A 21,907-nucleotide genomic window follows, 5' to 3' on the forward strand; every position below is an offset into this window, starting at 1 on the left:
TCGCATCCACTTCAATTTTGGGTGATGTGGTTGAGTACGCGGAGGGTACAATTCACAAAGAAATAGACAACATTAATGTATCCAACCTAAAATCTAAGCTCTTCAAAATTAATTGTAAAATTAAAAATCTGTGAGCTAGCTACTCTTAAAATGATGTATTTACTGTGTCGCCATAAAACGTGATACTAATGAGACGGGGTTATTCAGACCAAACTTTGTTCTGTGACCTAACAGAAGACTGAAATATACGAAAAGTATCCTTAATTAGTGTACATCATTTTGGAATAAGATACAAATAAGCAAAGGTGGAAAAATCTGAAGTATTTTTGTAGATATTCTTCTCTTCTACTGATTATTATCCATAATGAAGATCATGGTCATCCTGCATTTTTGGGTGAACGATGAGAGTTAATCGACGATGTGGAATGGATAATGGATGTCTGTGCTCACAGTATGTTTGACACTTACCATATACAAGCTTTCGTCACGGAGTATGCCCAAGATGTAATTAGGGCATTATGAATCACAAATTTATATTCCATTATTATACCATACTCTTTTCACGTATTCAGAACTTTCAGTAAAAAGGTAGATGTAAATGTTGTATATCTCTTTAGTTGCACATTTAGGAAGACAACGTTTTACAGTTCAGTGCAGTAGTCATTGAAACACTTCATATTATCAGGTAGTCGTGCACTTTGATAATGCTTAAGATATGAGTGCGGATTATCTGAAAATGTGTTCGCCAACAGTGTTGCTCATTTTCCTAGATCTCAGGAAATTCTGCCGAATATGAAATGTGTTTGAGTAAATAGCGGAAGACTATTGCAAGTACTTGAAGTCTCCTTAGCTTCTGAAATCCTAGAGAGAGTGAATAAAAATTCGACAAGAGTCATCAGTAGATAGGTACGAACTCAGGTTTCACGTAAGTTGTCCTTGTCAGATTTTAAGTGTACTTTGCAATGTTTTTGTGATCAACGATATACTCACAGAACTCCATCTTCATATATATTCTCTCGTGCATCAAGTTATCGTTTATGCATAGTTGTCTGTTTATCCTGATAGTATAGTATTCATTAGAGTATGAAAAGCTAAAGATTCGAATTTCAGGGACTTCCGACTGAACAAAGTAAAAAATTGCTGATATAAACCTTGGACGATAGAAATACCAGTTAGATAGAAGCTCTGACGCATCATCCTCTCTGTCGTTCGTGCCACTATTATCTAAAGGCTTGAAGGCACCAGTTTTTGGTTAGTCAAAGAGAAACAGTATGATCAATAGGTCTCTCGAACTGGAGAATAATCCGCCGGTCAAAATAAACTAACATCAATGCCTGTCTTTTACTGATATTTTTTATCGTGTTAGTTTCGGTTTGTTTGAAATGCCGATAAACGGTACCGTCGGCGACTCCCTTGAATTCTACCTAGTATCCATTTTCAAGTTTTTGCAGAAAAATTTTGCATTTACCGGGTTTGCATTGAATATTTTGCAAGACCAGTAAAATTTCATGGATTTAGGGAAATCATCCGGTATTCAGGTCACAATATCGAGTGGTTTGGCGACCCTATCGACGGTCAGGCCAGCCAACGAGCATCGATTAATTTCACGCCATGAACTGGCCAACAGAGTGATGATTACAATCTAATCCTTGTACCTACTTTTACTAATTTATTATTGTTCTAGAGTCGCTTGTGTTGTATGGGTACCAAAGTAGTCATAGAACCTGCATATGACAAGCTAATCCATACTAGGTACTTTGAAATCGAGTTAGATCCTCCTGAAGTGCCAGTATATACTCTTGGTTGCGTATCTCTCCCCAAAGTTTCACGTCATCAGCAAAAAGTACTAAGTCTGACGTTACCTGTTGAGGAATATCATTTATGTAAATCAAGAAACGAAGAGGTCCTAGTACTGAGCTCTGGGGGACCCCACTAGGACATTCCATAGCCTGTGATAAAGTGAAATTAATTCTGACCTTAAAATGTCGATTTTTCATGTATGAAGTGAGCCAGTCGATTAGAGGTGGTCTGATACCCAATCGTTTGAGCTTATTGATAAGACATGTATGGTTAACCTTATCAAAAGCTTTTGAGAAATCTAGGTAGATAATGTTAACCTTCCCCTTGTGATCGAGGATGCTTGTCCATCTGTCCACCACAGTCAGCAGGTTGTTTATACAAGAGTAACCCCTCTGGAAACCATGCTGTTGGAGTGAGAAGAAACTTATGGACAGTAAATAGTCTTTTATACCACCGCATATCAGGGACTCAATGATTTTCGAAGGTATTGATAGAAGAGCCACCGGTTGGTAACTTGAAGTTTCGCTTCGTCGACCTCTTTTAAAATTTGGTGTGATGTGAGCCAGCCTCCAAGTTTCCAGTAGTTTTTCTCGGCTTAGCGAGTATGAGAACATCACGCTAAGCGGCGTTGCCAGGATTGAGGCTGCTTCCCTCAGTATGGCAGAATGGATGATATCCGGGCCAGGAGAAGTGTCTAATCTTAAGTGCTGCTTTTTCCGGAACACCCAGTCAGCGCTTAGGTTTACTTCGGAAAGTCCTGTGGAATTGCAGATGAAACTGTCATCAGTAAAGTTGATGTCGGTCGGTTGAAATGTCTGGGAGTAATGTTCAGCCAGAAGGTTAGCGGCGTCGCCATCGTTGTTGGTCGGGCCGTTAAGACCTAGCAGTTGAGGAACTCCTGTTTTGGCTTGACGAAGAGAAGCTGCATAACGGAATAGGCTTCTGGGGTTAGAGGCAAATTTGTCCATATGCTTTATCTGGTACTGAAGCCTGTCTTCTCTTATAGCCTTCGTGCATATGTTCCTTATATGTTTATATTGCCTATACGCTCCGTCGTTATCAGTTCGTTTGTATTCCGCCCAACAGTGCCTTTTGCGGCTTAGCAGGCGAAGGGTACGGTTCTTGATTACTGTAGGTGGCTTGCAGCTTTTGGGAACCGTTTGAGGAACTGAATGGTTTGTAGCACATAGGAGCGCATGCAGTAAGAAGTCCCAATGACCGTCCACGTCCAGCTGAGGGTGAACATCCCAAACCACCTGTTGTAGATAGTCATGTAGAGCTGGCACATTCAGCCGTTTAAAATTCCAACGCAACTTATTGTTGGGATACCTTAGCTTAGTTTTGATGACAAAACTGAAGGCTATGACGGCATGATCGCTTTTTCCAGGGGAGCCAGGATCGAGAGGTTGTCAACTAGGAATTCTTCGTTTGTGAATACACAGTTTAAGCGCGATGGTGTCTGACTGTTTCTCCAACGAGTTGCCGACCTCACATTTTCGTATAATCCGAAGTCATCGATGAGGTTGAAGAATCGAGCTTCAATTGAGTTGTCACCTCCAGTGTACGTGTGTTCCGCGAAGTTGACTCTAGGGAGATTAATGTCCCCTAGAATCAGGATGTGTGTGAAACCGAGACGAGTAGAGCGGGATAGTCCTTTCAGCATACGACTGTCGTACTCGATGTCGGCAGTTGGCTTCCTGTAAATGACCGTGACTAGATACTTTGAAGTATACCTTGCACGATTATATTCCTCCCGCGGAAAAACTGATCGCGAGTTTCTTTGGGGATGTTCCGGATGAGATTGCGCTCAGAATACGGTATGTTAGGCAGCATTCTTACATTCCTATCTGATTTCAGTAAATGACTCGCTAGTAAGACGTCCTCTACGTCGGTAGCATTCTTAAGTGTTACACGAAGTAGCCTCGAGTGATTTTGATGCTTAGATTCCTTTCCCCGAGTGAGCCGTGTGACTGTCAAAGGCTCCATTCTTGGAAGTCCAAGTTTCTTGTTCAATTCTCCCCAGAGCATCCCATCATTTCTGTCCTGCAGACTGAGAGGAAGGTCAGGATTGTCTTTGAGGTTCATGACTCTAAGAGAGTCATCGCAAACCGTTATTGTCGTCCCAGCTTTTCCGGTGCGTTCAGGTTTAGCACCTTGTTGTTTGGGGGTCAAAGCACGTTTATGAATCTTTGGCTCTTTGATGACCGGACGGACAATCTTGGGGGTGGACAGTGCGACCAGATCACCAATTGACTTCCGTTTAACAGCTGGGATGTTCAACTTAAACTGTGACGCCTGGCCCTTTTTAGCTCTTTTGACATGGGTCCAATCACCTACAGAGGTTTTGGGAACCACTGTCACGTTCAAGGACCTTGAGCTGCGAGACCCGAGTTTGCTGAGAGAGTCGAGTACCGTCGTCGTAATCATGGTGCTGAGTTTCAGCTTGTCACCATTAATGCTGTTGCATGCTCCGTCGTTGGTAGACCTGTCGACATCCCTGTTCTCGTTTTTAATGCGCTGTCTTGTTTTTCTGCCCATTTTTGACTGTCTTTTTCCAAGTTTGTCGACAACTTGCTCAGCAGACCTGTCAGTAGGACAATGATAATACTCAGCAAGACTTCAGCATCCGCGCTGCACGTAACACATTCCCACTTATGATCCGACTTGCTGAGTCTGTTGTAGGCAGTTTCTGTGAGATCTGTGCACGCTTCATGGAACCAATTTTTGCCGTTGTCGCATCGCGTGCCAGATGTAACAGCAAAACGGTATCCAGGTCGTTTTGCATGAATTTTTCATGACTGTAATGACGTAAACTGTGTTGTAGATGCTAGCAAAGCCCAAGACCGTAAAAAATACACTAAAAAGCACACTGAAAACAGACAAAATTATATAAAACGGATGAGATAAACTGAACTAGTCTTTACGTGAAAAACTGAAAAAAGACCGTATAGTAAGCTGAAGCAAAACCACAGTTAACTATTAAATTGGGTGAAACTCAAATAAAGTAATCTACCGAACGTATAGCTCAAGATAGATTCTTTTGGTCAGAAATGGTACTTTTGTTGCGTAAGAACATAGCAAAGTTTGAGAAATGCAAATCACTTTAGGACTAAACTTCCCGTTCGAAAAGCGCGCCAAGTATTCGACGTTAGCTGGCAAGTCCCACTATGTTCAAATCTACCGAAAATTTAGATATGAATGCGAACACTAAAAAATTTGCAAATGACGATGACTTTCATAGAAGTGTGATTTGCAGCAATAATTGTTCTAAATATTCACTGGTCCTTTTTAACAAGGTCATGAAATTTCAAAATTCCGTAACAGTGAGTGGAGTTTTATTGGTGTGAATTTGTAGCCGAAAGGTAATGAAAGTATCTGAAGTTTCCATATTACATCTTTGTGAAAGTAAAAAAATTGCAGGAAGTTATCGGACTCGTCAATGGATAGTAATTTTTTTACAGATGTTCACATAATGTTGTTGAATTTAGCATTCTGGATTAATTTTGTTTGATATGATCAGTTGTTTAAACTTGCATCATAAAAATAATCGGATTTGTTGATGACATAATCTTCTTTAACTCATCGGGACATATGTAGCCAATTTATTTAGGGGACAAACAAAGCTTAAGCTTTGAGACAATTGTCTCATGCATACAATTATGTACCTCAGAGTTTTAGCTCTTGAAGATTTACTTTAGAATGTTTAGCCCACGAAATCCAACATTGCACGGAAGGGAACTGTTCCTGGGGCTTCATCTTTCTAAATAACTAACTCGTTCTATCATATCAACTATGGTTGAAGGTTTCCTGTAAAATATACACTTGCGAACACCGAGCATTTGTTCTTAATTATATCTTTCCTACAAAAGGCGTCAATATTTTTGTTTCTGTATACCCACAAGGACGGCTAATGGTATTAATTATCTGTAGCAGTCGTATGACAAGACCTGTCATATTAGACAGTAATTGGTTTGTTAATATTCACTTTAAAATACTTTGACAAAATGATCGTATGAAGTATAGCGTTTTATCTAAAGATAAAAAATGGGGGGGGGTAGTTTTGTCTGAATCTCTGCAAAGGTTTAATGGTATCACAGGATTTCATGTCATTTTTCACTTAATGGTCCAAAAACACTGTTTAAGCTTGTGTATCGGAAGGTGAATGTGCTTAAAACCTTAGGATTTTTCTCAAAGACATGTTAGACCTGTAACGAGCTCTTGACTTACATGTAACCGTTCTCGTGATTATTCAGTACTCGTATTTATGTTCAAACGATTTATCTGCAACATGCAGAGATCTTCAGTTGTGAACGTAGAATCTGGTACATTTATGCAACCCACTACTTCATATTACAAATAAATACATCTTCCATATTCACATTCTGACGCACGAATTAATACAGTGACAGGTTATGTAAATTCACCTTGACCAAGGATAAATTGACGTTGAAATACAGAGGCCTATTATAATTTTTATTGTATTAAGAATATTCCGCTTTGTTTCCTTTGTACCATTTAAGCTTGTGTTAATTTAAAGGCTCTCTATTCGAACACAATTGGTAGAGTGAGAGCTTATGGCGAACTGTCATCAGAATTGATTACCTCAAGTGGTGTTCGTCAGGGTTGTCTACTCTCTCCATTCTTGTTCAACTTTGTCGTCGACATGCTTTTAGAAATAACACTTTTCTGATCTATATTTCCAGGGGTTGAACTTCTACCGGGAGGTTCACTTGTTGACTTAGAATATGCAAATGACATAGTTTTATTTGTTGAAGACGCTGACAAAATGCAGAGTCTTCTGACCACTCTAAGTAATAACGCATGCATGTTAGGGATGCGATTCTCCCTCTCGAAATGTAAAATGTTGCTTCAGGATTGGGTTGCATTGGCACCCGAACTAATGATAGGGAGTGAAGTAATTGAGTGTGTCGACCGCTTCACTTATCTTGGAAGTCTCATCAGCCCTTGTGGTCTGGTATGTGACAAAATCTCAGCACGGATACATAAGGCTCGACTAGCTTTTGCCAACTTGCGTCATTTATGGCGTAGGCGAGATATCCGTCTATCAACCAAAGGACGTGTTTACTGTACAGCAGTTCGTCCTGTCCTACTTTATGGCAGTGAAACATGGCCGGTAAGAGTAGAGGATATCCGTAGGTTACTTGTATTTGATCATAGGTGTCTTCGAAACATTGCTCGTATATCATGGGACCATCGAGTAAGTAACACAGTTGTTAGGAAACGGGATGGCAAATCAATTGATGAAGTAGTGAAACTTCATCAGTTGAGATGGCTGGGACACGTGTTACGTATGCCCTACGACCGACTGCCTCGACGTGCTATGTTCAGTGGTATAGGAGTAGGTTGGAAGAAAGCTAGGGGCGGCCGAACCAAAACATGGCACAAGTCCATGAAGTCACTGACAAGTGAACTGAATCATGTTGGTAGGTGTAGACTACCTGGTTGGGGACCGCGAGATGATAGCAACCGATGGTTAGAGACCCTGAATGACATGTCTCAAAATCGTTTGCAATGGCACAGGTGCATGCACTCTTTGTGTTCTCCCAAATTCTAATCTTCTGAATTCTTCATGTTTCTTTTTTCTTCTTTCCGAATTTATTTCGCTGGATTATACTCTTTAAATAACAACTTCAAACCCTAATCTTCCCGATTAGTGCTTATACTCTTACTACCTCTACCACTACGGGATTGGGGGTCCGCGTCACTATCGTAACCAATGGTTGGAGACTGTGGGTAACATAGCGTAGGTGTATACACTCACTGTCTGCCCATAAACCGTGAGATCAAAATTGCTTTATATCTTTCTTTCTACGAATTAATCCTTTCTTCCTGTACTATATCCTTATATGCAATCTTTCTTTTATATATAACCAGTATTGAATTAAGTACTTCTATGAATTTGGTGTTTATCCTGTTGTAGTAATGAAGTATGGCAACTTGGACTGATGTATATATGTGCCTGATCCTACTTTGTAGCTGGTTGACTGACTGATCCTTCTTTTAATATAGTTCTCCAAAAAAACGGTTGTAGATTTTCATCTTCCTATTTAGATGCATCGATTAGAAATCTTCAAATCCATAATTTCCGCGTCTCACTTTTTTTCAGATTTTAAAACGTTTTCCACTCGAGTTTAGATAATGTTGACCCTTGTGTTTATTGCCTTATAGGTTACAAATTTTTCTGAGAGCTGTTTTAAGTAGATGTTGACCCGAGGTTTATCAAAATCAACGTGCATCGAATTCTTACCATGCGTTATATATCTAAACAGGAACAATTCTGGATCGCTTGCAGTTTCGGACGTGAAGGAGCTGCTAAGAGGTTGATCGAAGCTGGTGTGGATGTTAATTGGAGGTCCTATGTGGTACGTTTCTTCTTAAAATATTATTTGTCTAGTACGAATGCTATCCTATACATGTCTGCTCCCAAGGGAAACCTAGTATTTTACAGATGGTTATTCGAGCAGGAGCAGATGTTAATGCACTTGATTCCGTAAGTATATATACGTTCACTTTGTAATTGATATTCTAGGCAGGTAATACAGCTTTGCACCATGCTGCTATGTCAGGCAATGAAATCAATACTCAAATGCTTTTATCTGCGGGTGTAAATGTTGATATAGTCAATAAAAATGGTTGGACACCGTTATTTAATGCTGTCTATTGGAATCATCCATCTATAGCTGAAATGCTACTGGCCAATGGTTCAAGTCCATTTTTGAAGAATAAGGTATTACGTAATGTTGAAATGATAACCTTTTTCTTATTTCATGTTGCAATTTCTATTCATTACTAAAGGAGTTCACTTAACAAGTTGAGTTAATTTATTTGATACCTTCTCCATAGCTCGTTCTCAAATGTCTACCAATATATGACTCATTTTACATGAATTATTTTTGAGATAGTCTCCTGACGTGGTTCACTTTGCGTGTAAAGCGATTTAGTTCCTATGGGAATTTGTGGAGATTGTAATATTTTCATTCCCAGTTATTATTTTGAAGAGGTGAACGCGTGAGTGGAAGTGTCCAAACGCTATATAACAGTCCTAATAATAGTTTAAAGGTAGTTAATTCAATTTTGTGCACATGATTGACTTCTTGGCACTTCATGTAACAAGTTTCGCAATGTAAATATTATGAAAACACTTGAAACGTGGTTGTTACCGTCATGTGATATTCGGGCTTACCTGTCCTAGTGGCTAGGTTTTGCTGTATTGGCTGGAACTCTTCGTGAGATGAGGGAAATCCGGAAACGAAAACCGCATTCATTCCTTTAATAGCATTGAGGATAAATTAGACCATACACTTTAGTTAGTGTATTATCAGTTATACATAACTAATTTTCAACATTGTAGTTTCAGTCGTTATGTTCTTATGACCTCATATACATTCAATCCGTTTTACGTTTCAAGATGAACATTTGATTATATTTCACTTAAAAAATGGATATTCCTTATCAAAATGATCATCAATATTTCTAGTTTAAGTCATCTTTATTTTCAAAATCGAGTCGACCATTTGTACATATGCCTAAAAACCACATTCATTTGTAAATACCTATTGAATTGTATTTTATATGAACATCTATTTATATTCTGACAATAACAATAATAAACTGAACGACTACACTTCTAAATGTCATCTTAATTCTGGTTCCAGTTGTGTTTTGAACAAAGTGAATATTTCACAGATTGAAATCATGAGTCAATTGAAGCTAGACCACGATGGAAAACCTGGAAGCACTGAACGGCCGCTTCGTCCTAGTATGGGACTCCTCAGCAGTGCGCATCCACGATCCCGCACCCGCGCGAGATTCGAACCCAGGACCTACTGGTCTCGCGCCAGGCGCTTAACCAAATAGACCACTGAGCCGGCATCCAGCGGTGTTAATGTCTAACTTCAACCAACCCACGAAGTTGCACCACCATATACCATTGTCTTCAGTGAGCTGATATCTCACAACAGACCTGAAGTGAATAGTTTAAGAATTCCTCAGCCATTGAAATATTTTCAAACGTCTTAATAAGATCCTTTTTCATACTTTATTTCAAAGTAGTTGTTTATTTTCAAATCTGTAGAATGGGAGAATTCCACTACATGAATTATGCCGAACTAAATCCAAAGATTCTGTTCGAATTCTTAAAAATTTCGAATTACTTCTTCAATGTATGAATAAATATAAACGAGAAGCATTAATCAGTATAACTGATTGCAAGCCTGATCCCATTACTACTACTAATTCTACTACTATTGATGACAATCTGAATTTAAATGAAACTATAATAGATAATTGTGGAACTTCTATTGATTTGGATAATATGAGTTTAAGAGCATGTTCTCACAATGACTTGGATTCAGAAGTAAGTAATTTTATAATGTAAATTAATATAGTTATTGAAAGGAATAAAATATTTATTAAGTGTTTCCAAATAAGCTTCAGTTTTAATCATGAACTGCCATCAACCAAAGAACTGTCGAAAGATAAGAAGCATTAAACAGCTGTTTTGTTCCAATTTGTGACTTTAAAGTTCTCAGTTTTAACATATTTATGAATTTATGACTGAGAATTGCTAAGAAGTCGCAAATTAGGACGAAATGATTGTTTATTGGTTGATGAATCTCCACAAAACCCCTTCTGATATGATTTCGTAATGAGAACTAATACAAGGAATACATCTGATTTGTCATTGTAGAATGAAAACATGATTTTGATAAATTTTATTTTCAGGCTGACTTCACCCCACTTCTATTTGCCTGCTATCATGGACATTTGGAACTTGTCAAAGCACTGTTGGATCGTGGCGTTAATGTCTCCGTCACTGACAAGGTAACAGCTTTAATGCACAAAGTATTTGTTCGCTAAAAATTCCATAATATTTATCTCATGTTTTTCATTTGCAAATTAGTCAATCTTAATTAGAAAACTACTGAACATTAGAAATGGTTAGCAATATACTTTCACTACTCTATATATCACTAAATAAGGTATTTTCAACGAATGATCTGTGAATTCGTTTCCTACCTATATGGTATGATCCGCAGTCTTGTTCAGCTATTATTCATATTCTGAACGTTTTATTAGTTCATTTATGCAAAAGGATTATATAAAGTGACTCTAGAAGCTGTCCTATCGAAAAGTCACGTAATCATACTTGCAAGTCATGTGTGTTTTTTGGGTGATCCCAGGATGATTCATATAGCTACATATATACATTAGAGTGACCTTAGTGTCAATCCTCCCAACCGTTGCTGCTACCTTTACGTGATGATCAGGCTTGCTTATCGTGATGAACCAGTTGGGCTACACTGGTTCGAGCAATCGTTCCTCAAGGTTCTACCACGCCAGACAGGTTGGTTGAAGAGTGGTAAGACTAAAAACAGCAACCCCAAGGTCCGAGAGTGAAGTCTTACTGCCGAATGTACAGAGGTGTGATTGTAGTAAAGTGTTTCCTTTAGGCAACTAGCATAACACCGATGCTGCCTTCCTACAAGGAAGGGTAGGGTTAGAAAAAGTCGACCCTAAAAATGCACACCTCACCTTATTCTACGGATTTCCGTCTCTGGCGGTAAGTTCCCAACAAGTATGTTGCTAACACGAAAAGGTCGTGTGTGACCGGTCTCAAGCAGTTGTCCATTGGGTACTGCGGTCACGCTCTCAGGTTACTAAGACCAACTCTAATCCAATTTCCTTTTCAGGTACCTCCAGAAGAACCCTTCCACGGTGCGGGCAATCGGGAAGTAAAAACTGCCCTCATACCTTTAACAGCACAAGTGTCACTCCTCGTTTATTACCCTTGATATTATCGAGTGATGCGTCCTTTTATATTCAGCAATATTATTGTAATCACGAAACGTATATATATTATTACTTAGTTTCTGGCTAAAGTGTATGAACAAACTTGCCAAATTGTTTCTACGTTCTCTTCTTACTAACTAAGTAAAGAAAACGATATTCGTTGTATCGCACCGATTGAGAAAGCCATCAAGCATGAAGTATTTAATTGTGTGGTATTATAGAAGGGGATTGACAATATAATTATATTGGGGATGCATTATTGTATAATTAATAAGATTTTAACACCGAAATATCTGAACTCAGACTTTTTAAATCATTTTGTTTATCGTACATATATTCGTTATTTTGGTGAGTTATCAAATCGATCCAGAATACTAATTGAATTACCCACTGACTCGCTGCACATTGTGAAAGAATACTGTAGGGAAAGTGTCCGGATATGAATGTTCACAAAAGTACTAAACAATATACTCTTTACTGTAAAATAGAAAAAAGTGATATTTTCATCTCAAGTAACTTGTGATTAATCAGTGGGTGAAAAAAAACATATCTGATACATTACAGATATCTACACAACGATATGTACGTTTGCTCTTTGTGCTTTTGTTGTAACAGTCTCGTGTTCTGTCTTACATATGGTTCTCAATCGAATAGTTGTACTATTAAGTACGAATGTGTCATGTGATTAGGTAATACATCATTGTGGTAGTAGAATGATGATGGTTATGGATTGTAAAAGACGAAATATTTCGAACCCCGTGTTTTTACAAATCACTTTCAAAATGACAACGGTTTTTTCCACTTATAATGCACAAGTTATTCTCTTGTTCTGTTTTTACTTACTAGAATCACTGGACAGCTTTACATTGGGCTGCACAACAGTGTCATGCTGATATTGTTGAAGTACTATTGGATTATGGTGCATCAATATATGCGAAAGATTTGGTATGTGTAAATCATCACCATTTCTTGTCATTTTTGGAAATTGTATTATTCTAAATTTTTCTTTCATAGTATGATTCATACACCTTTCTGACGAGTACTACCAACGACCACAAGGCCTGAATCTAGAATATCCTCCCAACTGACTCCAGGGATGTAATACTAAATTATACTAGGCGCAATGCTTAGTCACTTAGACTTGTGACCACTTGCAACTTGATTGATAGAATTCGATTCTCCGGTCCAGATTAGACAAACATACACTGGTCACTGCTCAGTGATTAATCAAAGCTCTAAATTTGCTACTTAAAAATTAGGAATCTAATGGTTAAATCACTCCTAAACGTGATTATTGTTCACAGAATAATGTTTCAAGCATAGTTTGTTATTTACAATTAGTCTTGTGAGAACACATATAACTGTGTAACACTTTTTCATACATCTGTTACGAAGTACAAAATATTGCTTATTATTTATATGTTGATTCGCTGAACAATAATTGTCACCTATCATGGACTAATCTCAGTTAAATTGCCCCTGAGAAACAGAAAACGTCAGATAGCTATTTCATTGTGGTATAGAAATTGCAAGTAGTGCATACCTAAGATCTAATCTGGAATCTTCTAATCTCTGGATGAATGTTTAACAAATAGACTGCAAGTTTGATATCCAGTCGTACATATTTCTAACTTCAATGACTTCTGGACATACCATGATGACCATCCTATGGTACTTGTGATAACTTCTTCCTGCGTGACATAGTCGAACTTCACCGGTGACGAATCCTTACCAAAACTCAAGGAAGTTATTCCGGTCAGCCACTAATGAGCGCAAGGTTATAGTTCTGATAAAGATTAGCGTAATGTGTAAGTAATATTCACATTGGGTTTTATATCCGGTGAGTTCTTGAGTGAGAACTGTACTAGTTTAAGACAACTGTTCCCAATGTTACCTTAAATGAGACGTATCCATAACGAACACGAGCTTCAGATTAGTATGATCTCCATAAAACGCCTCCGTTAAACATTACTTTACTTTTCAATCTATTTTTAGTATTGTTAACTTTAGAAAAATATTCATACATACAGAATTTTTAATATCCAACAGTTCACATGGAATATATTTAAGAGTTATTAAACAGTATTTTTAGAAGTAGGCAATGTTATTTGATGTAGAGAAGTAGTTTAGAGGAAAGTTAAGGGCCACCAAACACATATGTGATTTAATGTCATTAACTATTGAACTTTAATGTGTTGATATATTGAAACTATTTAGTTGGGATATGTGTAATAAATGTGGTCACTGATTGGAAATGTTAGATGACATAATTCATAATAAATCACAAGAGCGCAGATTCATTCACTTTCTTTTAGCATATTTTTATACATACCTTTTCATCTTATGTTTTCTAATCACGTTCTCGGTGTTTAATCTTTCTTGTGATCATTACGATCACAGCTGTTTCAATCTCTTCTATCTATTCATCTTGTTAATTTCATGTGATCGTGTTGCTGTGGTATGACAACATGGGCTAACATACACTTGTGGCACTTTGTGCATTGATTATTATCTACTAGGACTATTTGATACCAACTATTTTTCTAATACTTTACTGCCCCCCTCCGGGTAAACTCAAGGAAGCTTTAAGAAGTTCGGAACTAGCCGAAGATATTCCATCCGATCATCTTTTGGAAGGATATTCCAGAATCTTGACGTGTAGTTCTCTTTTAACTTGCAAACACTTTACTACTCTGTGATGTCTTTTCTCGTGTTTTTTTTCACTCCACTCTTTTATGATATTTGCTTTATCTCAATTTCCTGACTATTTCTTACTACTTATAGTTATGTTGTGTTTTTCCAACCTTGTTATCTTTCATCTTCGGAATTTTACTGCTATCTGTTATACGATGTGATATAGTGAAGGCGATGGTGATGATGATAATTATGTTGTGGATTAATGACGGATTTGTTTGTGTTTTCGATATATTTACTAAATTATCATCACCGATTACCACGACGCGCAATATTGATTAGTATTGGGGATGGTTGGAAGAAAGTTAGGGGCGACCAAACCAAAACGTGTCATCAGTGCTTGAAGTCACTAACTTCTAGTCTGAACCATGTTGGTAGATGCAGACTATCTGGTTGGGGTTTGCGTGACTATCGTAACCAATGGTTAGAAACTGTGGGTGACATGGCTCAGAATCGATCACAATGATGTAGGTGTATACACTCACTATCTGCCCATAAACCGTGAGATCAAAATTGTTTTATACCTTTCTTTCTACGAATTAATTCTTTCTTCCTGTACTATATCCTTATATGCAATCTTTCTTTTATATATAACCACCATTGAATTAAGTACTTCTATGAATTTGGTGTTTATCTTGTTGTGGTAATGAAGTATGGCAATTTGAACTGATGCATATATGTGCCTGACCCTACCTTGTAGCTGACTGACTGACTAACTGATCTTTACGTGTGGATTTTTTTTACATTGATTTACTTCTAAATAAAACATTAAAATATTGAGTCGGTAATGAGTCTTCTCTTTATAGTGATGTATATAACCTACTGACTAACGGAGTTTTAGATAAACGTGCAGAATGATAATGAGAGCTTTACAACTAAATCCCGTGACACAGAAAACATGACACCACCGAAAGTATCCACCTGAGTTGCAAACCTGTATCATATTTATATATACAACCTACTGATTAACGGGTTTTATTAACTTTTACAAGTAGTACACTTATTATTACATCAGTAGGTGGTGTGTATTCTAGCGCTTTCTAAATTTATTAGTTTATACATACTAGTGTATATGTTAGTGATGTGTATTGTATTGTATAAATGAAAAGAAAAAAAACAGAGAGAATTTTCTATATTTAGGCTTTAATTATCAAGTAGGTTTTGTTCAGAAATGTATATGGGTATTTATATACAGACTTTATTTATCTTGACATGTTCTTCGTTATTTGGTCCACCAGGGTGCTTGGTACCTGTGTGGTTGTGCCACAGGATTGAGCTGTAATATTCAGATTGTAGCGTTAAAGCTTATACGGTGTCTGATTCCCCTGCTAAACGGGGTTGAGCTGTACTGTTTGGGTTGTCACGTGAAAGTCCGGATGGTGTCTGGTTCTCCTGAAAACCAATGTAAAATTACCCTGGCCCACAAGGGTATATTATATAACTGTTCTTCGTTATTATTATTATTTTATAACTTCTTGGTATATTGAACCATTTATCACGTACCAGTATTGTTTACACTTAAATCCATAATTTATTTACATCTTTTATTGATAGATAGATATATAATTCTGTTAATTTCTCTCAGTGTGATTATAAAGTACCTTCTACTTGAAATGTTTTAAATTGAGATCAACTAATAGGCAACGACGGGAGATTGTAATATTGTAAGATTTCGGACAATCATTGTATAATTTAGGTTGTCTAATTTAGATAAATCACAGCTAGTAGAAAGAATTAAATTAATCTAGGATAAAGAAGAGTTTATTTTTGAATTGTGTTATCGAAGTTATATGACTATTGATATATGGTGTTTTTGGATACAAGGTAGTTGTCTTTAATATATCTGTTAAATTTTATTGATTGGAGACGAACAAGGAAGTTAAATTATATGGTTGTGTCATTTCGTTTACTTATATGCGTGTTAAGTCAGATTGGACTATGAAGCTGAGTGACACGGGGTCGAATCCGTCAGGGACCATCAGTTCCCACAAGATTACAGATACACCTTGCTGACGAGTGCCAAGTAGCACGAAACCTAGGTCCAGGGTTTCCTGTTGACTACCTCCAACCACTATCTTATCTCAACATAGTGCACGCAATGTCGAGTTACCTGGGCTAGTGGCCACATTGCAACTTGGTTGATAGGATCCAATCTACACCAAGAAGGACCTGACATACATGACATTGATCACTTCCCAATGATCAGTCGATTGTAAAGATTGGATTCTAATTATAAATTTGAACAGTGATTTACTTAGAGTTCTTGTGACCGAGTTTGTCGTTGCTAGTTGCATTGATTTACATTGTTCAATCGGACCATTGTAATCTACTGAGTTGTGAAAAGCGGTTACGTATTCTTCATTAATATAATCGGTTTTTAGTAATAATTCAATTATAATATTAAATCTCAAGCGTTATCTACTTCGATTTAGACAAACGGATAATGGTATAGAAAGTCCCCCACACGAAATGTGTAACCCAAAGTTGAGTAAATATGATTGCAGTTTGTAAATTAATTACATCGATATTTATTTACTACTTATTTAAACATGTAAACATTGGTCCAAGGAGGCACAAAATATATCCTCGCAACACAAACCATTTGATTCGTGTGAGGGCTGGAATTCTGTTCAGGCGCTCAAACTTAAGCACGTGGTTTTCCCAGGAAGCCGCTCCTCGAGCCCTTGACGTAGAGGTCTAATCCACAAGGCAGTGGAGGAACGTCGGGGGATGCAGTCTTATAGTAGCCGGTAGATTCATACGCCTTCTGTTTCCTCAGGATCTTGGAGCCGATGTGTACCATTGGTTTGGAATCACGGTCTTCCAATTCCCTTAGGTGGATCCCCTGTATTCACCAAACCGTTGAAAGCACCGGACATTTGCTTTCCATTCTCTGAATTTCGTAAACAACACTTCACTGCGAGTAGGCAGTGAGTAGGACTTCCCTTGCAGTGGCTGCATACACGTGGCCACTTGAATGAGAGTATTTTGAAAGGGGGAGCAAAATCTCGCCACCGTCAACCAGGGGATTTGGGGGTCACTGATATTTAGCAGTATATTTTTTAGATTGTTAGTTGATTAAAAGAGTGACAATGAATCTGATACAATGAACCAATCAAAAGCCTTCCAACGATAAGTGCATGTTATTGGCCAAGAAATGATTTCATTTTCTAAGGTATATATATATAATTCTCTTTAGCTCAATAAACTTGCGTATAAGAACTCTTGAACATCATTATCAAACTCGGATACCACGCGTCGTAAATGACGTAAAATCGAACATACATGTACATCGTTCCAATTTTTCACACCACATCAGCAAGTTTGAATGTAAACAATATGATTTTAATGCAGTGAACTCTTGGAATAAAAAGGACGTAGTATTATTTTAAAACCAAGAATCTAGTGAAGACGAAAAGCCAGTATATCTTCGCCAATACTACCGATTATAAGTTAATGTCATCTAATATTTTCAACGATTGGTTACAATACTCTCACAAACTCCAACTAGGTGGTGTGCGTATGTCAACTTATCTCAATCAATAATTTCACTGGCTGATGCTTTTATCTTTCTTTGATCACCCCTAAGTTTATTCCTATACCGGCGAATGTCGCGTATCAAGGTAGACCATGGTTGGGCATGGGTAAAACATGTTTTAACCACTTCAGTCAACATATACATAATGACATCTTTTTTAAGAAGTGAACGTAGAAAACTTTTTAAGCCATATTTCATTCTCCTTTATTACTTCCCTTTTTTTCTTTGCCCTTAGCGTGGTTGTATGCCATATGCTGTAACAAATGATATAGGTTTACAAGAATGTCTTTCACCCGATATTGACTATCCAAATATTATATCCAATGGACATGTAACCACTGATGAAGAAGATGACGATGACAAAGACAATCATAATAATGATATGAATGACATAGACAGAAAAGAAGAAGTATCTAAAATAAAATCAAGTTCACTTCAATTACAATTATTACAATCACATCCACAAATGAATATAAATGATACATTGGATTCATCTATGATAACTAAACAACTTAATCTAATGGAATTATCTTTAATTGAAAATCACATGGAAATATCCACTGCTGAAATAGCATCACCTGAAATTTATATTAGTACTGTATAATTATAGGCAATAATAAATGAAAAGAAAACAAATTCTAATTCCTTTTAGCTTCTTTCTTTCTCTCTTATCCAGATTGTTTGTATTATTGCCTTAAACAATGTCAACTTGTTCTATTCCCACCACATCAACAAGTTTGAATGTAAACAATTTGATTTTAATGCAGTGAATTTGTGGAATAAAAAGGACATAGTATTATTTTAAAACCAAGAATCTGGTGAAGACGAAAAGCCAGTATATCTTCTTTAATACTACCGATTATAAGTTAATGTCATCCAATATTTTCAACCATTGGTTACAATACTCTCACAGACTCCAACCAGGCAATAATAAATGAAAAGAAAACAAATTCTAATTCCTTTTAGCTTCTTTCTTTCTCTCTTATCCAGATTGTTTGTATTATTGCCTTAAACAATGTCAACTTGTTCTCTATTCTATTATTTTTTTCTTATAAAAAAAATGGCACTACTCATGACTGAACCATTGACAAATTTGTATTGGAACTGCATATTCAAAGAACATCCTCACATTATGATTATTATTATTATTGAATAGTCATATTGTGAATGATCATTTAGGAATTTTAGTGTAAACAGTTATACTTATTTTTAAACTGCTAGGTTTCTTCTCTTTTTTCTTACGTAAATGTATAGTCTGGTTTAAAGCTTTAAAACTTGTTGTATCTACTATGAATGAGAACATATACAATTGGCATAAAATTCAATGAATCTAATATAATGTTTACTAATACGATTATATTTATAGCTTATACGAAGAGAATACATCGATGCATTGCTCCTCTTTTCTTCTTTCATTCTTCCTAAATCTTTTCTCAATTTGTCACATACTTTCTTCACATGTCCTACATATTTTGTTGTTGTTGTTGTTGTTCATTTTGATTTAAAACCATATTTTAATTTGACATTTTGATGTGATAATTTATTCTCATGTATGATGAAGTATACAATTGCCAAGTTTTCACTTTTATTTAAAGAAGTAAGTGTTCGTTCTATTGTTAATTGATATAGTTTACTTCGATTTTCATATATCCTTAATTAAAAGCACGTTCTATGTTTCTTATGACTGAAGCCAATTGAAGTTGAATAGAGTTCCTAGTTTCTAAATATATCTATTCCTGTTTGTTAGTCGATGAATCTAGGTGGTGTCCCATCAACTAACGTTAAGTTTAACATCTACTAAGTACCTGTAAATTTTTGAAAATAGTATTTATAATTGCTGATATTTGATGAGAGAAGCCTTTTCATTATATACACAGGTAAAAATATCTAGATTGCAGAAGCATGGTAACCCGTCTTGTAATATTATGGGGAATATTAAGGGAGAGCAAGTTTTACTGATTATAAATCTTACACATGGGGATTTAGTCTTAATAGAGAATAAAAAATTTTTTCACCACTCCTTATCTCCGATGGACAAAACCATCATTTAGCCTGATAAGTAGGTCACTTTTTATGTCATCAAATAACTAAGGGTATAGTACATGCATGGTGAAGAGTAAGACACATTTGTGGTGGGCGACTTCGAAAGTCTGAGAAATAAAATCATCAAAGAGGTTCATGCTTTTCTATTTCAGTTTCACCCCAGAATAATACATTTAACCAGATGCCTTAAAAGAAACAAAGTTCCAATGGTGATGGTTAACCTCCGCCAAGTTAAGCAATAGCATATAATCACATTATACACTCATAGTCCGATCTACATGTTTCATTTGTCTTTATTTGGATGTCAAGCTACCCTCAAAAGACATTAGTCGATATTGTTGTTGCTTTCTTTTTAGTACGAGTTCCAGTCTTAGTATAAAGTTATTCCATGATAATTTTGGTCCAAATACTCTTACGAGTACTTTTGATGTTCAATCCAAACTGGGTGGCTCTTTAACGATTTCTTACGCTGATGTGTAAAAATCTGTTAAGCTACCCGAGGTCATTAGTGACATAATACATCACAGCTATATTTTAATGACCCGTTCGTATTGTACCAGTCAAATTAACATAACTTCTATCGTAATCGGGTACAGTCAGCTACGACATAGGACCAGGCACATATGTGCATCAGTCCAAGTTGCCATACCTCATTACTACAACAAGATAAACAGCAAATTCATAGAAATACTTAATTCAATAGTGGTTATATATAAAAGAAAGATTGCACAGGGAGAAATAATTAGTTCGTAGAAAGAAAGATATAAAATAATTTTAATCTCACGGTTTATGGGCAGACAATGAGTGTATATACCTACGTCACTATGATCGATTTTGAGCCATGTTACCCACAGTCTCCAACCATGGGTTACGATAGTCAAGCGGACCCCAACCAGATAGTCTGCATCTACCAACATGGCTCAGACTAGAAGTTAGTGACTTCAAGTACTGATGACACGCTTTGGTTTGGCCGCTCCTAACTTTCTTCCAACCATCCCCAACATCGGTTAGCATTGCGCGTCGTGGTAATCTGTGTTCAGGCATATGCAACACATGGTCCAACCACCTCAGTCGATGAAGATTCACAACCTCATCAACTGATTTCACATCATCCCCTAATACCCTGCGTCTAACCTCACTATTACTTATCCTGTGATCCTAGCAGATGCGAGCAATATTTCTAGGACATCTGTCATCAAATACTAGTAGCTTACGAGTATCTTCTACTCTTAATGACCGTTTCTCAGCCATAAAGTAGAACAGAACGAACTACTGCGCAGTATATTCGTCTCTTAATTGACAGATGGATACCTCACCTTCGTCGTATGTGACGTAATTTGGCAAAAACCAAACGAGCTATCTGAATCAGTGCAAAGATTTTGTCAGACACCAACCAATTAGGGCTGATCAGATAAGTGAGCTTGTTGACGCGTTCGACTTCTTCACTCCCTATCCTTAGTTCAGGTGTTGACACAGGCCAGTCCTGAAGAAACTACTTGTATTTAGAGGGGGAAAACACATTTCAAACTTCTTGGCATTGTTGCTCAGTGCTACCAAAAGACTGAATTTTATCAACATCTTCACCAAACAGGACTATGTCATCTTGGACCTCGTGGTACGAGATCAATGCCCGAGAATTCAGTGGACGAGAACGCCTAGAGTCAGCCTAATTTTCTCGTGTTTGCATTTCACCACTCTTACTTAGGCGCCTGATTATTATTGAGGCTAGTATTTTAGATGCTATATTAGTTAAACTAATCCCTCTATGGTTATCACAGGATGATTTTGACCCCTTCTTATATATTGGGACAATCAGTTATTGCGACCAGTCAGATGTGATTACGTCCAACTCCCAGATTTTAGTTAAAATATTAGTCCACCTAGTCGCTAAAACTGAACCAGCCTACGTAAAGACCTCTGGGGCCAATCCATATGAACCAGCTGCTCTTCCTCGTTTCAGATTAGCTATAAACTTCTGGACTTCAGATAGAGTCGGAGGACCTACTTCAATGTTCCATT

At 37.0% G+C, this 21,907-nt stretch overlaps 1 protein-coding gene across 2 annotated transcripts; it reads left to right on the forward strand.

Moving 5' to 3' along the window:
* The first annotated feature begins 5,032 nt into the window (after window positions 1-5,032).
* Window positions 5,033-20,532, forward strand: ANK2_10 (Ankyrin-2). Of its 2 annotated transcripts, XM_051217331.1 has the most exons (8): window positions 5,033-5,123; window positions 7,990-8,183; window positions 8,216-8,311; window positions 8,351-8,548; window positions 9,896-10,177; window positions 10,546-10,644; window positions 12,460-12,558; window positions 18,081-20,532. In XM_051217331.1, exons 2-8 carry the CDS (start codon window positions 8,070-8,072, stop codon window positions 18,447-18,449), a joined length of 1,257 nt encoding a protein of 418 aa, XP_051064716.1. In that variant the 5' UTR covers window positions 5,033-5,123; window positions 7,990-8,069; the 3' UTR covers window positions 18,450-20,532. The 2 variants fall into 2 exon arrangements, with proteins under 2 accessions (XP_051064716.1, XP_051064717.1); XM_051217332.1 differs by having other exon boundaries at window positions 5,033-5,162; window positions 12,460-20,532.
* Window positions 20,533-21,907: the final 1,375 nt, after the last annotated feature.

The sequence above is a fragment of the Schistosoma haematobium genome, chromosome 5 (assembly GCF_000699445.3).
Source record: "Schistosoma haematobium chromosome 5, whole genome shotgun sequence".
Lineage (NCBI taxonomy): Eukaryota > Metazoa > Platyhelminthes > Trematoda > Strigeidida > Schistosomatidae > Schistosoma > Schistosoma haematobium.

Coding starts and splice junctions, on each gene's coding strand:
- ANK2_10 (XM_051217331.1), top strand. CDS start 8,070: ATGCGTTATATATCTAAACAGGAACAATTCTGGATCGCTTGCAGTTTC. Junction 8,312..8,350: donor ATGTTAATGCACTTGATTCC/GTAAGTATATAT, acceptor TTGATATTCTAG/GCAGGTAATACAGCTTTGCA. Junction 10,645..12,459: donor ATGTCTCCGTCACTGACAAG/GTAACAGCTTTA, acceptor TTTACTTACTAG/AATCACTGGACAGCTTTACA.